At 38.8% G+C, this 19,595-nt stretch overlaps 1 protein-coding gene across 14 annotated transcripts in view; it reads left to right on the forward strand.

Moving 5' to 3' along the window:
* Nucleotides 1-10,269, forward strand: part of BRD1 (bromodomain containing 1) — a 78,227-nt gene extending 67,958 nt beyond the window's left edge. For 9 of the 14 annotated variants that reach the window (XM_054206780.1, XM_054206808.1, XM_054206818.1 and 6 more), the window contains 3 exons: nucleotides 1,444-1,553; nucleotides 3,292-3,446; nucleotides 5,677-9,764. In XM_054206780.1, the coding sequence (XP_054062755.1) occupies nucleotides 1,444-1,553; nucleotides 3,292-3,446; nucleotides 5,677-5,860 (449 nt within the window). In that variant the 3' untranslated portion in view covers nucleotides 5,861-9,764. Of the gene's footprint in view, nucleotides 1-1,443; nucleotides 1,554-3,291; nucleotides 3,447-5,676; nucleotides 9,768-9,925 lie in introns of those variants that run through there. The other 5 variants (XR_008467124.1, XR_008467126.1, XM_054206837.1 and 2 more) reach the window with 5 other exon arrangements.
* The last annotated feature ends 9,326 nt before the right edge of the window (nucleotides 10,270-19,595 follow it).

Genomic DNA, 19,595 nt, shown 5'->3' on the forward strand with positions numbered 1-19,595 from the left:
CTTTTTTTTGAGATCTTAAAGACACTGGAAAAACTGTATTTGTTTCTCTTTCTTCTGTGTGATGGCAAGTTATTAGGAACTATTGCATTTTAATAACTGATGTTACATAGTTGTGAATATCTAAAGATAAGACTTCCCAATGAAATATTGATACCATTATAGATTAAAAATAAATTAAAATTGAATGAATAGCCTATGGCTGAAAATTGACCTAGAATATTTTGTGAAGAATGATTGACCTCTTTTTTCTTTTTTTTTTCTTTTTTTTTTTTTTTTGGTATGATCACCTTAAACACTTTTTCCTTGCTATTCCTACTCTGACAAGTTTGAAACCACTTTTTTTCCAGTACTTCTTGTGATGTTGATATGGAACATATATCTGCACATCACACTTCATTATAAATAAGCATTGCCTATTTTAAATGGGAGCAGATTGGGAAGAATTGAAGAATAAATTGCCTTACTGCTAAAAAAAAGTGCAACTGCAACCTCTGAACTGTATTTTGGTACCACGTTTCCCCATCTAAGTGCCTCCTCATCTTTACAGCTTGTGAGCTTTCATTACCTTCTTCCTGCTTTTTCCACCCCCAGTCCTATCTTGAGGGGTAACTCGCTGTCTTGTACCCAGTCTCTTGACCATATCCCTGTGTGTCTAAGGGGCTAATTGCAGTTCCGGTTGACTGAAAGGCTTAAACCTGTCTCATGCTTCAATGCAGTGGTGAGCAAGAGAGAAGAAAACGGAGGATTCTGGTAGAAGCAAGCAGTAACATAAACTCAGTTTTCTGTTGTGCTGCGTCCTGAGAAGGGAAAAAAAACCTCTATTGCAGCTGCTTCCTTGAGCCCTGATGGTCTTTTTGAATTTTGCTGCAGGAAAGGGCTGGGCAGAGAGACCAAGAGGGCTGATTAAAAATAAATAAATAGAAATTAAAATGCAGATTAGAATTTATGCATAAGAACGGAAAGGTGTACCAGACAAGTATTGTAAGTTGTCAGGGGCTAGTCTTACTATGTTATATCCAAAACTTCAGAAACATCCACGCAACTTGAATGTCCAATACCATTAGCTCTTCGATAGGATTGTCATAGTTTTAAAAGAAACTGGTTATTTGGAGTACCATAATTTCAAGTTTTCATTTGAGCTTTTTCAAAGGGAAAGGATCATGAGAATTTGTCAAACACTTGCTTTCTGAGAATTAAGGTGGTTTAAGATACTCTGTTTCTAGAAGTGTCTAAAAACTTGTTCTTTATCTGTAGGCTTGGATTAAAGTACTAGTATCATCAGCTGTTACAAACATTACATGCTTTTTGTTGTGTGCATGGAAGGTGGTATTGGTATTTGGATTCTAATGATCATGAGACACTGATGAGGAAACTGCAGAAGATTTGTCTGAGGTTTCATTCTTTAACATACTAATTTTATATTTAATTATTATTTGTTCTTAGAAGTTGGGCATAGCAGTATGTGGATTTCAACTGATGCTGCAACATCTGTTCTTGAGCCTCTAAAAGTAGTATGGGCCAAATGCAGTGGATATCCCTCTTACCCAGCTCTGGTAAGTACACAGCTTCTGAGAATATCAGTGCGTGAACTTAAGGTAACTGATAAATTCCCATTCGTGTTGAATAAAGATGGATTATTCTGCCCTCTTTACCATACATCCAGTTTGTAAAATTACTGTCGTATCAGATGTTGAGTCAATCTCTAATACCCTACCCATCTTTGAGATGTGCAATACCAGTCTCAGTAGTCTTTGTTTCTGCAGTGTGTAATATTGTTTAAAGAACCAACTGAATAAGCATTTCACAGACATCTTGTTGGTGTTTGAACTATAGAATATTTTTCTGGTGTAAAATGAGTATAAAAATACTCCGATTCTGTGGCTTATTAAAGAAACAAAAAACTTGATAGGGTCAGAATAAACTGAATAATTGCATCCAGTCGTGAATGATGTACGGTAAACTTAAAGCTGTTGTGCCTGTGTTATTTTAGGAGAAGTACGCACAGTCCTACTTAAATCAAAGTGTGCAGAGGAAATGTTGTTGATAAGTGTTTAGCTTCAAGCATTTGGGGTTATAGAAACAGTTCTTACAGTATGGCTTTATTTTGTATAATAGACTGGACAGTCATGACTGTTTTAATATATATGTGTTGGGGAGGTCAGGAAATGTAATCATACAGAGTCAGGTTAAAACCTGTGGAGGTGAGACTTAGAGCACTTGAGTTTAAGTGCTCTTATTGGGGGACCCGAAAAATCTTGGGTCAGATGCTGAAAATTTGAGTATTTGGTTGTCTCTGGAATGGTGTTAGCACTTTAATGTTAGATTTAAGCTGATCTTGACCAAAGGGCTCCTTTTCTGCCCACTAGTTTGTCAGCACTGGTGGTCTCTGAGTGTGCGATGAGTTGATTGAGGAATTAAACCTCAGTCAAGAGAAGAAAGTTTTCCTAATTTCTACAAACTCTCCACAGTGTTAGCTTTCTGTTGATTTACTTCCCATAATCAGTTTACTGTGGATTAAGATTGGTGCCAGTGTGGATGCTAGAAAAACAACAGGAGTTTGTAGTGTAGGAGATGGATGGAACAGGCATGGAGTAGCACAGCGCTTCTTTGGTGGAAGCTGAGCACTTGGTAACGCTGTGATCTACCTGCAAAGGAGTTTTTCCATCAGCCTGGTTAGTTTAATGTTTGCAACATTTTCCCCCCTCCCCCAGCCTTTGTTCAGGAAGGGCTTGTGACTGTGTTTTTTACTGAAAACGGAGTCATTAAATTGGATATGCAAGATACTTGAAAGGGACTTCTGATTATTATTTGTTTTCCTGTTTGGGTCTTTTTGCTCATTTGAAGAGTGTTTTGCTTCAGACTTTGCGTGTGGCGCTTCTATTTTGTAGAAGCAAATATTTATACCGTAACATAGGTTGTTTCTTAAAGGTATCTGAAATTCAAAACCCAGAATTTGAGGCCAGTTACGACTAGTTGCTTTTAGAACTGTTGGTTCAACTTTTCTCTTTCTGAAACCTGCTTGTCACTCTGCAAAGTTGTACCAAGTGAAATTCAAATGTGACTTTAAGAAGAACTGATATAGGTGGAAAAACGCTCTAGAAGTAGTTTTTTCAGTTTAATTTACTACTGTGCCTCCACTCTGTCTATTCAGCTGATGTCAAGTAGTAATGTAAGCGTGTAACACAAAGACAATTTATACGCAGTGGCTGTTTTAATTTATTTGTAATACCTCCTTAACATAAATGATGTAGTTATAAAAAAATAGGAACTGTCCTTTCTTCTCTTCTATAGATTATTGACCCTAAGATGCCTCGTGTTGCTGGCCATCACAACGGTGTTACTATACCAGTGCCACCTCTGGATGTACTGAAAATTGGAGAACAAATGCAGACCAAATCAGACGAGAAACTATTCTTAGTACTATTTTTTGACAATAAAAGAAGTTGGTATGTTACTGAAATGTATTGTATGATGCAGTGACTTAAAATTTTAAGTAACTTTAGTCTAAAAGAAAATTGTAACATTATCATTCCATCGATATCTTTCCTATGGAAGTATCAACTGTAATGTTAAAATTTCGTATTTGAGTCTATTCTTGAACCAAGGTGTATCATCATGGAAAGATGGTCAATTTGGAAGAAAATAATATAAGTTGTTAAATAGACTTTTGTTTTGATTTACAAGCTACTTTCATTTCTTGACCTGATAAAATTGCTTCTTTAGCTAAACAGATTTTTTTTTTAAAGGTAATAGTCTTTAGTATTTATCTGTATCAGCCTTCATCACTGCTTTCCAAATGACAACACTTTTTTCCCCCCAGTCTGCTCAAGTGCATTTTCTTTAAATTGTTAACTTCTCTCGTTGAATGCTGTATTAACGCTCTCATTTGAAGTTCTTGGCCCTTTCTAAATTTTTTTGTGAAACTTTCACTTTTTCCATTTCTTTCAGTATCAGCAATATGCTGTGTGGAGCCTGAAGGGATAGTTCACTCAATAAAACATTCTCTTCCCCTTCCACTAGCTCTTTTTTTTTTTTTTGTTACTTTTTTTTGGTGTATTTTTCATCTAACCTCTCTTTCTTCCTTTCTTCAAGTTACATATTTCTTTCCTATGTTGTTCTTAATCTCTCTCCCCTCTGGGTTTCCATACTGGTCAAGCTAGCTTTAAATTTTTTTATATCTCAATTTTACTCTTATATTTGCTTACACTTTCCGATATTATTTTCCTCTTCAGCTAATTAAATGTCTAGAAATGCTGGCATTGTCCTCACTCTCTGCGTCCCAGTACACTGCCACCTAAAAAACTTCTTGCCTTAAATTTAGAACTGGTGTTTGCTTTTCTGTCCTCATAGATCCTTCGGCATAATCACGACTCTTTGGCTTGCTCTCTCTGTTCTTCAATTCTTTTCTTAATTAATTGGTACTTCTTCATGATCATCTTCGTTCAGTTGTGCAGGATTCCATGAGATCCTGCATTCTTCTGCCTTTGTTCATGGAGAACATCCAAATTTAAACATATTCAGTTTTCTGTTTCTCTTTTTTCTCTCCTTGGTATCACAAGTGTAATGCATGCTCTCTCGCCGCTTCCTTAATAATTGCTGTGATTGCTTCTTGATCCTGAGAGTCCTCTGCAGCTTAATAAGCCTTTCTGATTCATCTCTGCATAGATGGACAGAAAAGACTAAATATTTTTCCAACCCCTTTCCCCGCCTTCCCCTTGTCCCCCCAACACTTTATGGTAATGGTTCTTTTATCCTGATTATTTTGACCATTTTGGCACTCATCACTCCAACTCGCCTTTTTCTCTTTTACCCTGAACCCATGTCTGTGATTTTCGTTGACTTGCAGGGTGTACGTCATCCTCAGTCTGTGATACCAGCTTCTGTCACCTATGGATTACCTTTCCAAATAGGCGTATTTGTTTCTTCTCCTTCGCTGCTTGTATCTGGAGGACTTGGCACGCTTTCTGTTAAAAATACCTTCTTAAGACTTCCCTCAGATCTATATTAAAACTGATAATGGTTAGACTGCTGCTTACTGTGCTGGTCACTGTTCTTTACTGTTCTGTCTGTATCCTTGTACTGGCTCTTTATGCTTCTTTGGTTTCAGTGCCTGTGCTCAGTACAATGGGGTTGTAGTTCAGAGTGCTTTAATAAAAAAATAAAGTTTCAAGAGGCAACTTTATTGTGTTAAAAAAAACCATCTTTGAAGAAGATGTTTTGCATCAGACTTCACTGTCCGATAAAGACCAAATTGAGATGTTAAACGTAAGGCAAAAATTGATCATCTGTAAATTCCTTGTAATAATGGAAATGACAGAATGAAGAAAAACAATACTGTGTCAAGTGAATCGAGTCACATTCATTGATAGTTGCTGCTGCCTGTTCTTAAACTAAATTGCATGAGTATTTCATGCTAATTTTTTTTCAGTCGATACTTAATATCAATCATTAAATAAGTATTAGAATGTATTCTTTGTTTTGTGGAAGAGGCTTTCTTATATTTCACGTTCTTAAAATATTTAAGGCAAGTAAGTACCATGTTAAAGGGCATTTTATCAGTTTAAGATGGTAAATCTGATCTGCTGTATGACAAACACAATATATCAACCCTGACATTTCTGGACAAGCTTCTTGATTTTATTCTGCATTTAACGTACCTATTTTACCCTTTTACAGGCAGTGGCTTCCCAAATCCAAAATGGTTCCCCTTGGGATAGATGAGACCATAGACAAGTTAAAAATGATGGAAGGCCGTAACTCAAGCATACGGAAAGCAGTAAGAATTGCTTTTGATCGTGCTATGAATCACCTGAGTAGAGTCCATGGAGAACCAGTCAGTGACTTCAGTGATATTGACTAACAGAGATTTTACCAAGGCATGAAAAGTACCACACACAGACTTGAACTCTACTAATGAACCTCTTTGTCTAAAAGAATGTATTGAAGATACAACCCCTTAATTGTTGATTCAGTGGCTGAGTTCTGCAAACTTGAAATAGTTGAGCAATTCTTCTAAATCACCATTGCCGTATTGATTAATGATTTTATCGTGTTGTAGTTTGGAGGATTTTCCACTAAACCTGTTAAAATGTCTTGTTCATAGTGTTCATAATTGTACATAAATGTATATTCAACACTTAACTTATTCTGATTTTAGAAGTAGCTCTTTAATTCCTTTTATAATTTTGCTGGGGAGGGAGTTGGTTTTTGTTCCCATGCTTCTTAATATTTTTTTTTCTTTCTTTCTTTCTGAGGTTAAGTTACCTAAGCACCATCTTCCAGCTTACGGTGTTTAGTGGATCTTAAAGCCTAATATCAAAATGGCATCAAATATATGTTTGCCTAAATCATATACAGTATGGTGCTGCTTGTATCATTTCTTCCTTGGTCTGTAGCTTCTGAAAAAGACTTCTGAATGTTTGTGTAAATCGTTGCTCTTTGCACAAAGTACCGCATATTTAAGATTGATGTAAATTTACAATGACAAATATGTATTTTAAGAAAGGAAGTTGCATTATTTTGGAGGGTACTTTGTGAGAAAGACATCAAGAAAAAAATTATACTATGTACATCACTTGCAAATCACCAAAAACACTCCATTGTTGCCCAAAATAACTTAAGATTGTTTTTGTTTTAAACAAATCTGGCTTAAAGCCTGCAAGCACATTATTTCTTTCAAAACCATATCCCATTTATCTCCCATTGATTTTAATCTTGTTGATATGTGTGCCTCCCTGTGTTTTATTTATTGTAGAAAATGTATTAATTTGCTTTATAATGAAAAATAAAATTGACAAATATATTGATATGCATTTTTATACAGGCACATGAGAAGACAACTTGCTTTGGGAGAAAAATGTATTGGAAATTGTATAAAATAACTTGATGGTTTGTGTGTAATTTGATTTTTTTGTAACTTGTAATCTTCTGTTTCCGATGAGGGGATTTATGTAACTTTTAATTTAGAACACTTTGGTAGCAATAGAAACTTTGGATACATTTTTGTATGGTACATGTGATGTATATAGAATTAGTACTTTATTTTTATTTTTAAGAAGTAAAGCATTATGTTTGGGCAGGGGGAAGAAGGAGGGTGGGTTTCCAGAACTGCATTTTTATATTAAAAAGAAAAAAAATAAAGTCAAGATATTGATTGTTGTAGCTACTTTATTCCTACCTTCACTGAGATACCGAATTTGTAACAATGAAAATGGCAAGGTATGTTTGCAATGTGATTTATAATGACTCCATTATTTATAAATGCACTGTGTTTGAACTCTTTTGCAGTGATATCTTAAATACTGTACCAAGTTATATAGTAAGAAACACCAAATAATGCATATGAATGCACGAAGTATTTATGCCCAGCTTTTTTATAAAGGATTAGCAAATACAGCAAAACCAATACTTTTTAGATCTTTTTTTAAAACTTCATTGAATAGCATACTTCATTGTTAAACCTGCTTGAATCTTTATTTTAAAGGGACAATTACTTTTTAAATAGTTTTTAATGTTTTTATTCTCTATTGTTTGTAATACCCCCTTAGAAGCTTGAAATAAAATTTCTTTCTCAACTGTTAATTTTGTCCTCAATTTAGCCCCTGAGATTTTGCTGTAGTGCCCATTTTCTTACTCCATGGCTGAGCTGTTACAGAGGCGCTAGTTCAAGAACCAGATGGTTTTCTTGCTGTGGCACGCAGTGTCCTCCTTACTGAGCCCTCCGCAGGGTAGGTATTCTAGTTAAGCTACTCGAGCTGAGACCAGTTGCCTATAATGGACTCTAATAATTACAAAGATTAGTTGGATAAATTTCACAAATGATCAAGCAAGTGGTTTTCTCGAGTCTTGACAGCAAACGCAGCTTTAGCGGGAGCAGTGTTGGCAGGTATCCTGTAAGGACCGGCGTTGAGGTGCGCTGCCGTGACGGAAACAGCAGCCACATCAGGTAGAAAAATAAAAGGAAAATTTGGTTGTTTGTCTTAAGTAGAACTTCTGTGTAATGACTTGAAGGAGCTGCCATATAACCATGCTTATCTTTCGAAGGGAATGGAGCTTAATTTGCGCAGTATTGAGACAGTAGAACCACCCAGTTGTGATCTGTTAGGACTGCTTAGGAGTCTTCAAAAAAATCACCTGCATCAGATTGTATTTCAGACTTGTTCCACCTGATACACAGATCTGGTGTGTGTGAAACTGATAATGATTAACAGCCTCGTTCTGGCACGCAGAGGAAATGATTTTGGATCTGTCAGAGCTTGTAAAGCTGAAACTGCAGTTACAATAGGAGTAGGAAGATGACAATTTGGTACCTGTATATGGTTGTGAAGTCTCTTTCACTGGAGATACTCAGAACCCGCCTGTGCGCCATCCTGTGCAATCTGCTGTAGGTGAACCTGCTGTAGCAACAGGGTTGGACCAGATAACCTCCGGAGGTCCCTTCCAACCCCTGCCATTCTGTGCTAAGAATTTTGATAACTGTCAAGTATGAACTTCCAGTATATAAAAAAAAGAAACCTGCAACACACAGTTGCAAAGTGATTCATTAGAAGACTTCCCAAGTTCTCAACTGCTTCTGATGGTAGCAACATAGGAGGGGGAAAAAAGAGCTCCTTTTCTGAAAGCGAAAGCAGAGCATTAATTTCATTATTCTGTAACAAATTGTTTAACCACATCTTCAGAGAAAGCTTTAGTTTGCATTTTGCTCACACTGCCAAGTTTCGTTTTCTGACTTTTATCTTCAGAGACAGCTCCGTCGTTTCTTGGAGAAGATAAATTTGTTGCTTTGGTCATACAGGTGTCTGTATGCACTTAAGAGAATTTTGAGCTAGAAAACTTCACTGATGAAGTGCGTTAGGCATCCTAACGAACCACACTGCGTATTCTTTTCGTGAAAGGTGGCGTTGTTTCTCTTTTGTCTATGTGGTGGAGGCTGTCCCAGGAATTCTCCCAGATGCTGTCTGAGAGCAGGTTGCAGCCGCGGCTCCGGTTGTGCCCACGTCAAGTCTCATCCAGTGGCTCTTCAGATTGGGGTAAATGGTTTCTCAGACTTGTCAGTCTTCAGTGTGACTTGTGTGTTTTTAAGGGATTTTATACCTATTTAGGAAAGGAAGTCTGAGCTCTAAAATGACTTTATTTCCAAACTCTTAGGGCCTGACCAGGTACAGTAATCAGATTACTATGTGCACATCACAGCGTGCTTCACTACATTCTCAACCAAGGTCTTCTATGATGCCATTAGTAACTGTAACATAATCATAGAGTGGAAATCAGTATGCTAGTGGAGAGGGAAAAAAAAGGGAACATCACATTGTATCTTACTGATTTCTTGGGCAGTGTTACAGCAGTAAATACAGGGTGTAGATTTGCATATTCACTACTCCGTCCTGGTAGAATCGTTTTCTGCTAATAAAGTGTGAGGGTCAGAAGCTGAAACTGAGTTAAAATTTGTCTTCCCTTGTATTAAAATGTGAGAGATCATGTTATAAATATTTAGGGAAAAAATGTGGTTAGAGAATGACTTTTTTAACAAAAACCAACTGTATTTATTACCAAACTCGGTGATTTTCTTGAATGTTTGTTGATTGTGATTTTGTATTTTTTACACTAGAGGGAGCAATACACACAGACCATCAACATTCACAAAATAAATATGGAATATTTTCTCTTCAAAGTGCTGCTATTAAAACTTTTTTGGTGGTAAACGGTCTTTTCTGCTTCTAGTATTTGTAGTCCATCAAAAGTAGCTTTCTCTGATGTTCTTGCTTGCGAGTGGGCTGCTTTGGGAATGCTGATTTTTAACTGTCGAGCTGGTCCATCGAACAACAACTCTGGATTTCCCGGCTCTCTTACTTTGCGTCTAATTGCTAGTGACAGGCGAGTTACTTCTTACGCTGTTTTATTTAGCTCTTGATTTTCTTTTTCACAGATGTACCGCTATGGGTGTAGCGCTATAGACGGAAAGTGGCACAGAGCTGCTTGCTGTTGGTAAGGAAGGCGGTGCAAGTCGAACACGCGGCAGTTAACACAAATACTCAAACCTGGAGGTGAGGGTGTGGGAGGAGGCGATTGCTTGGCCCTGCAGGCTGGTGAAGGGAGGTTGTCTTGAGGATGTTCACAAGGGGATTAAATAAAGTTAGCTCCGACGTGTGATCGTGTGGGTAAAGGTCGTTATCTAGATAAGAAAAAGACTTCCCCCTCCTGCCCTGTATGTACTGTCCACGTTAACACCTTTCGGTTAACTTGTTTACATTTTTGTATAATATCACTCAGTTATTATGACTTGCCTATTTTATCAGTTCTTCCTTGAAAGATTTATTTCCTCTCAAACTTCTCTCATAAGGTAGAAAAAGTAAATTCAAGCTACTGAAAGTTTGAAAATACTCTTTTGGAATAGCATGAAATTGATAAGTAAGCTTTTTTTAAACTTTTTGGGAAATTGATATTTGATGAGAGGGGGCTATAATTTATTTTTTTTTAATCTTATCCACTTATTCAGCTTTCTTTTATTGCCTGTGCACAGAAGCTGCTATCAAATCTGTGCTGGTCAGGGAGGAAATTGCAAGTTCTCAGCATTTGTACTTTAACTGTAATGTTGTTCAAGATCCTTTTCTATTCAATTGTTTCCATAGTGCTAAAAATCTAACGCTGTAGTGACTGCAGTCACCCCCTTCTATCTCCTGCTAATATTACAGGGAGAGAGGGGACAGAATAAGGAAATCTTTTTGAATTTAAATTCAATTATTCTTTAAAATTTTAAAATGAATGCCAGTGATATCATGTGTCTTAGAGGCAGCCGTTTGGTCAAACTGGCTGTGGTTGTTTTCACAGTTCCTCCAAGCTCAGCTCATTTTTTGTTCGTCTGTTTTGATGTCTTCACTGCAACAAGTCAGCACTGCCAGCAAACCAGGGAAGTCTCAGCTCTCGGGGCTGATATCTGGGTGTAGAAAGAGTTCTGGGGTAACGTGAATAGTTTCCATGTCCAGCCTTTGATTGCTTCTCTTTATACAATGAGCCCAAATATTGATACTGCTTTTCCCATCTCCCCCATTATTCTGCATTTTTAGCACATTTTTGGTCTTGCCTAAGCTGTCTGGAGGCGTTGTCCACTGTGAAAGCCTTCACTTTGTGAACCCTGTGGAGATCTAACTGTATTCTCTGTTCAATTTCCCTCGCAACAGGCCCAAGTAACAAAGATTCGTTTTAGCCTAAGACGACAGGTTAGGAGAGAGAGCTCACGCGTCTTCCTCATCTAAGTTCAATCATCTTGTCCCTCACTCCTCTGTACTTGGCTCTATGAGGATGGGAATTTTCACATTCTTATAGCATAAAACGAAACAGAAAAAGCTTATCTAAATACATGGAAAATACAAGGAGGACAAAGGAACGTCTGTGCTTGACATTTTAATGGGAAAACAGTTGCTAATAGATGATGCAAAGATGATAGATTGGAGTTGTTTCGATTTTTTTATTATTTTTTTTGCTTCATTCTTCACAAAGAGTGTTGTTTTGAGGTTATGACAGTTCATTTTTTCATATTCCTAGTCCTTGATAAAAAGAAGTTGATAATATCTTCCTTACCTAATTATTCTTTAGGGCTGTAGGAGCTTGATGCTCATGCTTAAGTGGACGGAGAACTACCGGAAGAATGTTAGCAATTTTTGTCAATAAGTCAATGGAGAACTATAGGAAAAAACATTAGCAATTTTCATCATCAACTCATGAAGGACTTTGGGGCTTTTTAAAGAACTGGAGAAGTGCTAAAGTAATGCCTTCATTTAAAAGAGGGGATTTGGAGAATTGTCCGCCGGTCTTGCTAAAGGTGAAGCCACTGTAAGGACATGGTGAGAGAAGCAATGGTGGCCAGATGTTGGGTGGAAAGGTGGTAGCTGAGAGATGAGCAGAGAGAGGACAACAGTATTTTTCTACTTGGAAAGATACAAATTATGTGGATTTATAAGCAGTTAAAGCTTATGGAGAACTTAATTTTTAGTTAATTTCTAAATATTACTTGTGTAAGATAGGATAACGGTCCTGACCGCGGATAAAAGGGGAGGTAACAGTTGGAATTACTTTTGGAATTACCTCACAAGTGCTTTTGAAGTTCTTCATTGTGTTTTCTTTGACAAACAAGAAAAATACCACCTAGAACAAACAAGGTTTTGACAAACAGCAGCAGTTCATGAATTGATTGTGAAAGGTTTGACATGAAACTGGGGGAACATTTTCAATAGTTTGCCTTTTCAGTCTGGACTTTGGCGAATGGTATTTAATACTTTCATGCAAAATAGCACTGCAAAACTTTTAAATGCTAGTCTAGATTTTTGTGTGTGTGTGTGTATACATCTATATTTTGAATGAGCTTTTATTTTGCTTTAGTAGTTCTTTGGCTCATACTTTGGTTCCTACTTCATGTGACTTTTCTATCTATGATGTGGATGTCCCAGAATTAGGTTCTTTACAGGCTGACACGTAGACTTCCCTGAACTAGCCATAAAACGTGGTGCTTGAATACTAGTTGTTTTTTGTTTGGTTGGTTTGGTTTTTTTTCCCCTCAGCACAGGGTGAACTTGGAATTAAAGAGGTTATTTGTCCACACCAGGAGACAAGATGATGTATTTGGGCATCAGTTCATTTAGAAAGTAAAGGCCTGTATTAAAATTGTCATTTCTTTTTTTTTTTTTTCCCTCTCAGTAGAAATAGTTGTGTGTGCACAAGGAAAACGACTCTTACAATATAAACAGAAAGCAAGTAAAACTGCAGTCAGGTTGTACGTGAACTTAACTAGCCACCTAAATTTTATACCTTTTCTATAACTTCCAGATTTTGTGGTGGTGCAACTGAGTAGTCATTTATATGTTTCAGAAGAAAAGTGAAATTGAAGTTACTTCCCTGCACTTCTGCCAGACGATGATTATCGGGAGAATGTATACAAGATGCTGGTGAAGCATGAAGATCAATTTTTCAAATGAACTTCATCAAATAATTTGAACCAAGCTAATCTAATTTGCTGCACAGTTGTCTGCTGCTTTCCACAGATGTTTATTTCTTCTGACAATGTCTAATACTTAGTACAATACAGGTGTTTACAGTTGAGAAAAAATGTTACTCTGAAAGGGGATTTCAGCAGTGTAGAAAAAAAGGCTTTTTGTAGTGTCTGACTGGAAGAAGAAATGTGTGTATACTTTTTGTGTTGTATTCTAGTAACTCACAAATTGGTGTATTTTTTTTCTGCGTTTCCGTTACTCCCTTTTCAATCAAAGATCTTTAAACCAACTTACTTTATTCTATAAAATCTCTTAACATTCCTGTTTATCTTGAATGTAATTTATTATTAGTTCCTTATTTTTAATACTTCAACTGACATGACAATGTTGAGGTGTAAGTGTTAGTTAGTCTATAACAGGTAATTAAATGTTAGTCTTTGGTACTAAGTAGGATCGAGCAGCCCTGTGCGTGGCCTCCTGTACACAAGAGGTTTCCCCCAAATTCTTTGGTGGTTGTTTTGGGGAAAAGAGTAATGCTTTCATCCAAGAGAAAGTATAAAGGCATCTCTTAAGTGACCATCCCAGACTTCTTCATTTTTCTTAAGCGTTCTCAGATCTTACTCAGCTGGCAAATTAATCTGGATGAGAAGAGGCTCCTCAAAATCTTCTAAGCATAAGGTTGTATTTCATAGCTTTAGTTGGTTGACAGGCAGCACCATTGAGCATTTACCTTGTTTCATTTTGTATACCACCATCCGTACTCCAACAGTTACAGAGGCTTTTTTACATTCTTCTGATGACCGTTAGATTTACAAATCATGTCCGTGACTGCTATTCAGTTTTCTTCCCTGGCTGCAGGAAGTAAGCAGTGTAAAGTAAGGAAGGGTAAATTTGAGGCACCTAATACTAAGTAGATACACCGAAAATGTTTCAGTTTTGACCTTTGAACAGGCTACATCTGACAGTGAAGGTTTTCCTGGATATTACATATTCCTGTGCACAAGATTAGCCCTGTTTCTTGTAGGTGGGGTTGTTGACTCTGGGGGTTTTAGGTATGGTAGGTGGAGGATTGTGTCGAGCTCTTAGAAACATGGCAGGTGCTTGTGATGTCACAGAATCACAGAATGGCTGAGGTTGGCAGGGACCTCTGGAGGTCCAACCCACTGCTCAAGCAGGGCCACCTAGAGCCAGTTGGCCAGGACCACGTCTGGACAGCTTTTGAATATCTCCACCACCTCCCTGGGCAACCGATGCCAGGGCTTGGTCGCCCTCACAGTGAAAAAGTGTTTCCAGGTGTTCAGACGGAGCCTCCTCTGTTTCTGTTTGTGCCCATTGCCTCTCGTCCTGCCACTGGGCACCACTGAGAAGAGCCTGGCTCTGCCTTCTTTACACCCTCCCTTCAGATAGCTACGTACGTTGATAAGATCCCCCTAAACCACCTTTTCTCCAGGTTGAGCGGTCCCAGCTCTCTCAGACTTTCCTCACAGGAGAGATGCTCCAGTCCCTTAATCATCGTTATGGCCCTTCGTTGGACTCTCTCCAACATGTCCGTGTCTCTCTTGTGGTGGGGAGCCCAGAACTGGACACAGAACTCCAGCTGTGGCCTCACCAGTGCTGAGTAGAGGGGAAGGATCACCTCCCCCAACCTACTGGCAATGCTTTGTCTCATGCAGCCCAGGATACCGTTAAATTAGCCTTCTTCCTCAAGATCATCTAATTTTTTGGTGTGCAGAGTTCATAAAGGTTTTGTAATGCGTCAGTTTAAATTTGGAGGCAGCTTGGTGAGGGTAGGAAGTTGTAAGGAAGACAGTCATGTCTTCTTTTCTTAGGACTCATTTAAAAAATAATTAACGATTATGATGGTGTTCCTAAAGTGCTGCCTCTTTAGGTTTTCTCTTTAGCCCATTTGTATGTACCATCTTATAATGAAAATAATTAAGACAGAGAATATAATCTTATCTTGTAAAACAAAAAATCACTTAAAAAGAAAATAAGAAGGGACAGATTTATTTACCACAAGGGTTTTTTTTACAATAATTCTGATTTTTAATGCTACCATCAGGCTATTCTTCCTCAGCTGTTTCTCTTTCACTGAAAACGAGTATTATAACAGCAAACCAGTACGTGTTAAGAAGCACGAAAAGGGAGAAAATCACAAGATGTTACACAGAAGAGAGTCGACGTCCTGGGGTTTGGACAACCCCTGTCAAGGTGCCCGGTGCAGCAGTGTCTCCCCTCTGAGACGCGTGCAGTGCATCAACGCACGGGCAAGGGCAGGCAGACAGACAGCTTTCCACAGTGGATTTGACACATGGCCATTGAAGCAGTAGGGTAGAGGCAACCGGGCATTAAAATTCAACTGGGCAATGCAACAAAAACGGTACCTTAATAATTTTGCGACAGGAACTACGCAACTCAATTGTTTGCAATAACAGGTGATTGGCCTTGGTGGCCCAGATGGTCTCTTCAATGCTGTATTGCTACTTCCTAATTGTTAAGCTGCCCCATGACAGGTAAATATGAGTGGGTTTTGGCTTTTTAGCTAATTTTCATAAGTCTAATTCTACTTTTCCCCCTCTCTCCCCAATCCATATGTTAAAATAAATCCAGAATAAGTCATCGGAATTAATGGTTCCCAAGGTGAGAAGAGCAAACGTGCTGGGGTTTTTGCTTTCCTTTTTGTTTATTTATTCTCGCATTCTGTGTATTGTTTACTTCATAATATTTTGCATTCTTCCAAGAGTGGTTGTAGTGGTGTTTATACAAGGCATATCATTAAGAGGTATAAAAGCTCTAGTTTATGGAAGATAATAATATTTTAGGTAAATAAAAATGTGTAAACCAATATTGTATTTTTTTTGGTTTTCTGGAAGACCTTCTGGAATGGAGTGAAAAATATTTCTCATCAAAATAAGCAGTAAGAGAGAACTGTTAGCAGTTAGAGATGTTGCTGAATTATTTGGTTTATCAGAGACTACGTCTGTGAAACAGAAAATACAGAAGAAAAAAAAAGGCAAATAAAACTGAATTTGACAAACAACAGTAAAACAGTTGTTATTTAAAAAGTCCTAATTTCTAGGCAAGGAAAAAGAGGCTGCACGGAAAATGAGGGCAGAGTTCTCAGTTTAGAGTCAGAATAAAAATAGATAAATAAAAAAAAGGTCAAAGACAATGGCAGCAGCGGACAGTCGCATGACGCCTCCTCCGGAGCCCTGTGTGCCAGAGCCCCTGCTCAGGCTGCGCTCTTATTACTGCAATTGCTCCAAGTGTCTATCACATCTCCCAGGCTTCATATAAGCTACTTGCGTAAAAATAAACCATTAGCATTTTAACACCTCAGCAATAAAAAAAAAGTTTGGGCTTTGAACCTCTTGTCTTGTTTCATATTGAATACTCAGGATTTTCATTAATCTTAGTTAGTGTGACACTATCTCCCATGTCCAAGGTTACTGACGTTGACAGTGATGTATTCAATCAGTCCTAGGGTTAGGTGTAGTTAATGAACTACACAAGTCTGTTTTATTACCTGTCTTTCTAAAAATTATTTTGGGGGACAGTTTGAAGTTCATGTTAGCTCTTGTATTCGGCTGCCTCTTTAACGTTAGCTGTATGTGTACAATTACCAGCTAAAGAACAAACAGCCTTGGAAAGTCAAAAAAAACAGTCATAAAGCTGAAGATGAGCCTGCTTAGCTGTTGTCTTTGCAGCGAGAGAACATGTGAAACCCTTGCAGTAGATGTTAGCCCACTCAGGTGCACGTAATCAAATTACCACTGTCTTTTCTGATCTTCATGGGGTCAGATAAAATGGAGCCAGAGGCTGTATGGCTATGAGTTTAGATGACCACTTATTGATCAATTTCAATGCAAACAGGAAGGAAACCATTTTTAGAGCAAGACAAAAGCAACACGTGGCTTAGTGCTGCTGCTGCTGCCAATAAGTTAGTTTTGGTTAAAATAGAAACCTCCTGTTGGTGGAAAATGATTTAGTTTAGAGGATTGAGGGCAGCTCTGCATCTCAAAGGATGGTAAGGAAAAAACTTGGGAAAAAAGCCTCCCAATTGGGATGATGTGGCCACATGTTGGCCACATAGAGAACTGTGCAACGATCTATGAATGCTGCCCACAGCTGACAGCACAGGGGAAATCCTCTTGAGATCCTCTGTGTAGGCCTGCAACAAAAACACTAGTTGGGATGGCCCCACGCTTCATACCTAACTAATAACTAACCAATCTGTGCCTAGACAGGTATGTGTGTATGTGGTATTATGAAGGCACTTATGAAAGCATATATGAAGGTACTTTTAAAGATCATTAATGGGAAACGTATTTCCACTGCTTGTGTTCAGTTTTATATGGTTGTCGTGGTTTTGGCCAAATTGGCCAATGGCTGGCGACAGATGCTCCACCCCAACCTCTCGTACATGGAGAGGAGGAGGAGAGATAAAGAGATTTACGAGTTTAGAAGAAACTAAACTACTTTAATGAAATATTAATAATGATAAGAAGGAAAATAATGAAATAGATACAGTATATACAAAACCGTATTAAGCTCCCAGGACGACGTCACCGGCAGGTGCTGGGGAAGTCCCAAACTGGACTCAGTGATGGGTGGGAACCAGGTTCCAGACTTGGAGTCAGGAACACACCGATCGGGATCAAAGGCAGTTGAACAGACAGGGTCCTCCTCGGACGTCAGCCATTGAAGGAAGAGAAGTTGACCCTTTGATCCCTCGGCTGTTATACTGAGCATGGGGCAGATGGGACAGAATACCCCTGTTGGTCAATTTTGGGTCACCTGTCCTGTCTGCTCCTCCCCGCAGGTGGGACCCCTCTACGCTTTTCCGCTTCTGACCCTCCAACAGGGCAAATAACGAAATTAACTGACCTTGGTTGTTATAGCAACAAGTGTAATCAAGAGCCTCTGTGCATGGCATTCCTTGGCACAAACTGTCTTGTCACTCTGAACAAACCGTTTCAGACACAACATGCTGTTAATTTCAGAGAGTTAGAAGAGGCCTAGCTAAGAAGTAAAATTACTGAACAGAAAGTTGGTTCTGCTTTACCTCAAACCAGGACAACGGTATTGCTTGCCCTGCTGCTTGGGCTTTGATCCCTTGCTTGTGTTTGGTCTGGGATTGCACCCTGCCCCACGCTCGTCTGAGGGCTTGGCTGGAATTTAGATGTGACAAAAGAAGGTAACAGCAAGTGGTGTTATCTCTGGCCAACAGATAAGGGAGTGAAGCAGAAATTCAGGGAGTTGTCCAGGGCCACAAAGGAAGCCTGAAACAGAGATAGGAATTGAACTGAACACACTTCTGCCTCAGACGCCAAATTATGGCTGCTTTTTTAATCAGGTGATAAATTTGGAATTTAATCACTAACTGGGCCGCTCAGTGAATTTTGTTAGAAAAAGAAGTGTGGCGGCTGGCTCCGGCCAGCAGCGAAGTACCGGCACAGCTGCTGGGTCACTGCCCACTCCCGGCCGGAGGGAGGAGGGCACAGGAAAAGCAAAAGTGAGAATAATCATGGGTCGAGGTAATGACGGTTGAATAAGTGAATATGGAATATGCCTTTGGCCACTTCAGGTCAGCAGCCTTGGCTGTGCCCCCCCCCAGCCTCCCGCCCAGCCCCAACCTACTCACTTGAAGGGGCAGAGTGAAAAGCAGCAGCGGCTTTGGTGCTGTGCAAGCACTGCTCAGCCACGGCCAGAACACCGGTCATGTAGTACTGAAAAATCACAGGCGGTGCCTTGTCAACCCTCTTTTAGTCACAGACCCAAAACACAGCACAGCACGGGCTGCTGTGAAGACAGTTAACGTGCTTCCAGCCACACCCAGTACCAAAAGTTTCGGGTTTTTCAATTTCGGTTTGATCTTGCATCAGCACCAAGTGTCGTTACAATAAAATTTTAACTTTTTTTTTAAGGCAGAAGTCTTCTAACTTCTGGTCAGACTAGTCAACAGTGCTGTTAGTCAGAGCAATCCCATGGGATATGGGAGACACAGATTTACGGCCCCACTTTGAACTTGGCGCAGGTACGTACCTGGGAATCCTCTGTGTCCCGTTTGCATCCTGTGGGCACTGAACTTGGGCTACTGTTACCCCAACCATCCATCCTGTAAATAGGGGGCCTTCTAAAAAAGCCTTGTTGAAATGAATATGCTTCAATGAAAAATTAAAATTGTTACAAAAAATGGCTTAATAATTTTATCGAAAAGTTTCTCATCAGTACGATTATGTATCTCGGCCTCTTATCTACCCATAAATCTTGACTCTACCCAATCTCTACTCCTCTGCTGCAGATGTGAGGCACAATATAAAACATTTTCTATAAAGCAGATACTAATTTATCCTAATCTATTTACTGCTATATTGACTGCTGGTATTAGCTGTTCCCAGTATACAATCCCTACAGGTATGCCATGCCAGGATTGAAATAAATAGAAGTTCTACTGTGCTTCTTGGGAATACATTTGGGACTACCAAAACAAGTAATTAATGCATGTAGTTAAAGAGTTTAAATTCATCTGTAGTGTGTTTAAAGTTGTGGGGTTTTACCATTCTCTGCTTCTCCATTTAGAAACCATATTTCCATTTCTTTACGTGCTAA

This window comes from Rissa tridactyla, chromosome 1 (genome assembly GCF_028500815.1).
Source record: "Rissa tridactyla isolate bRisTri1 chromosome 1, bRisTri1.patW.cur.20221130, whole genome shotgun sequence".
Taxonomy (NCBI): domain Eukaryota; kingdom Metazoa; phylum Chordata; class Aves; order Charadriiformes; family Laridae; genus Rissa; species Rissa tridactyla.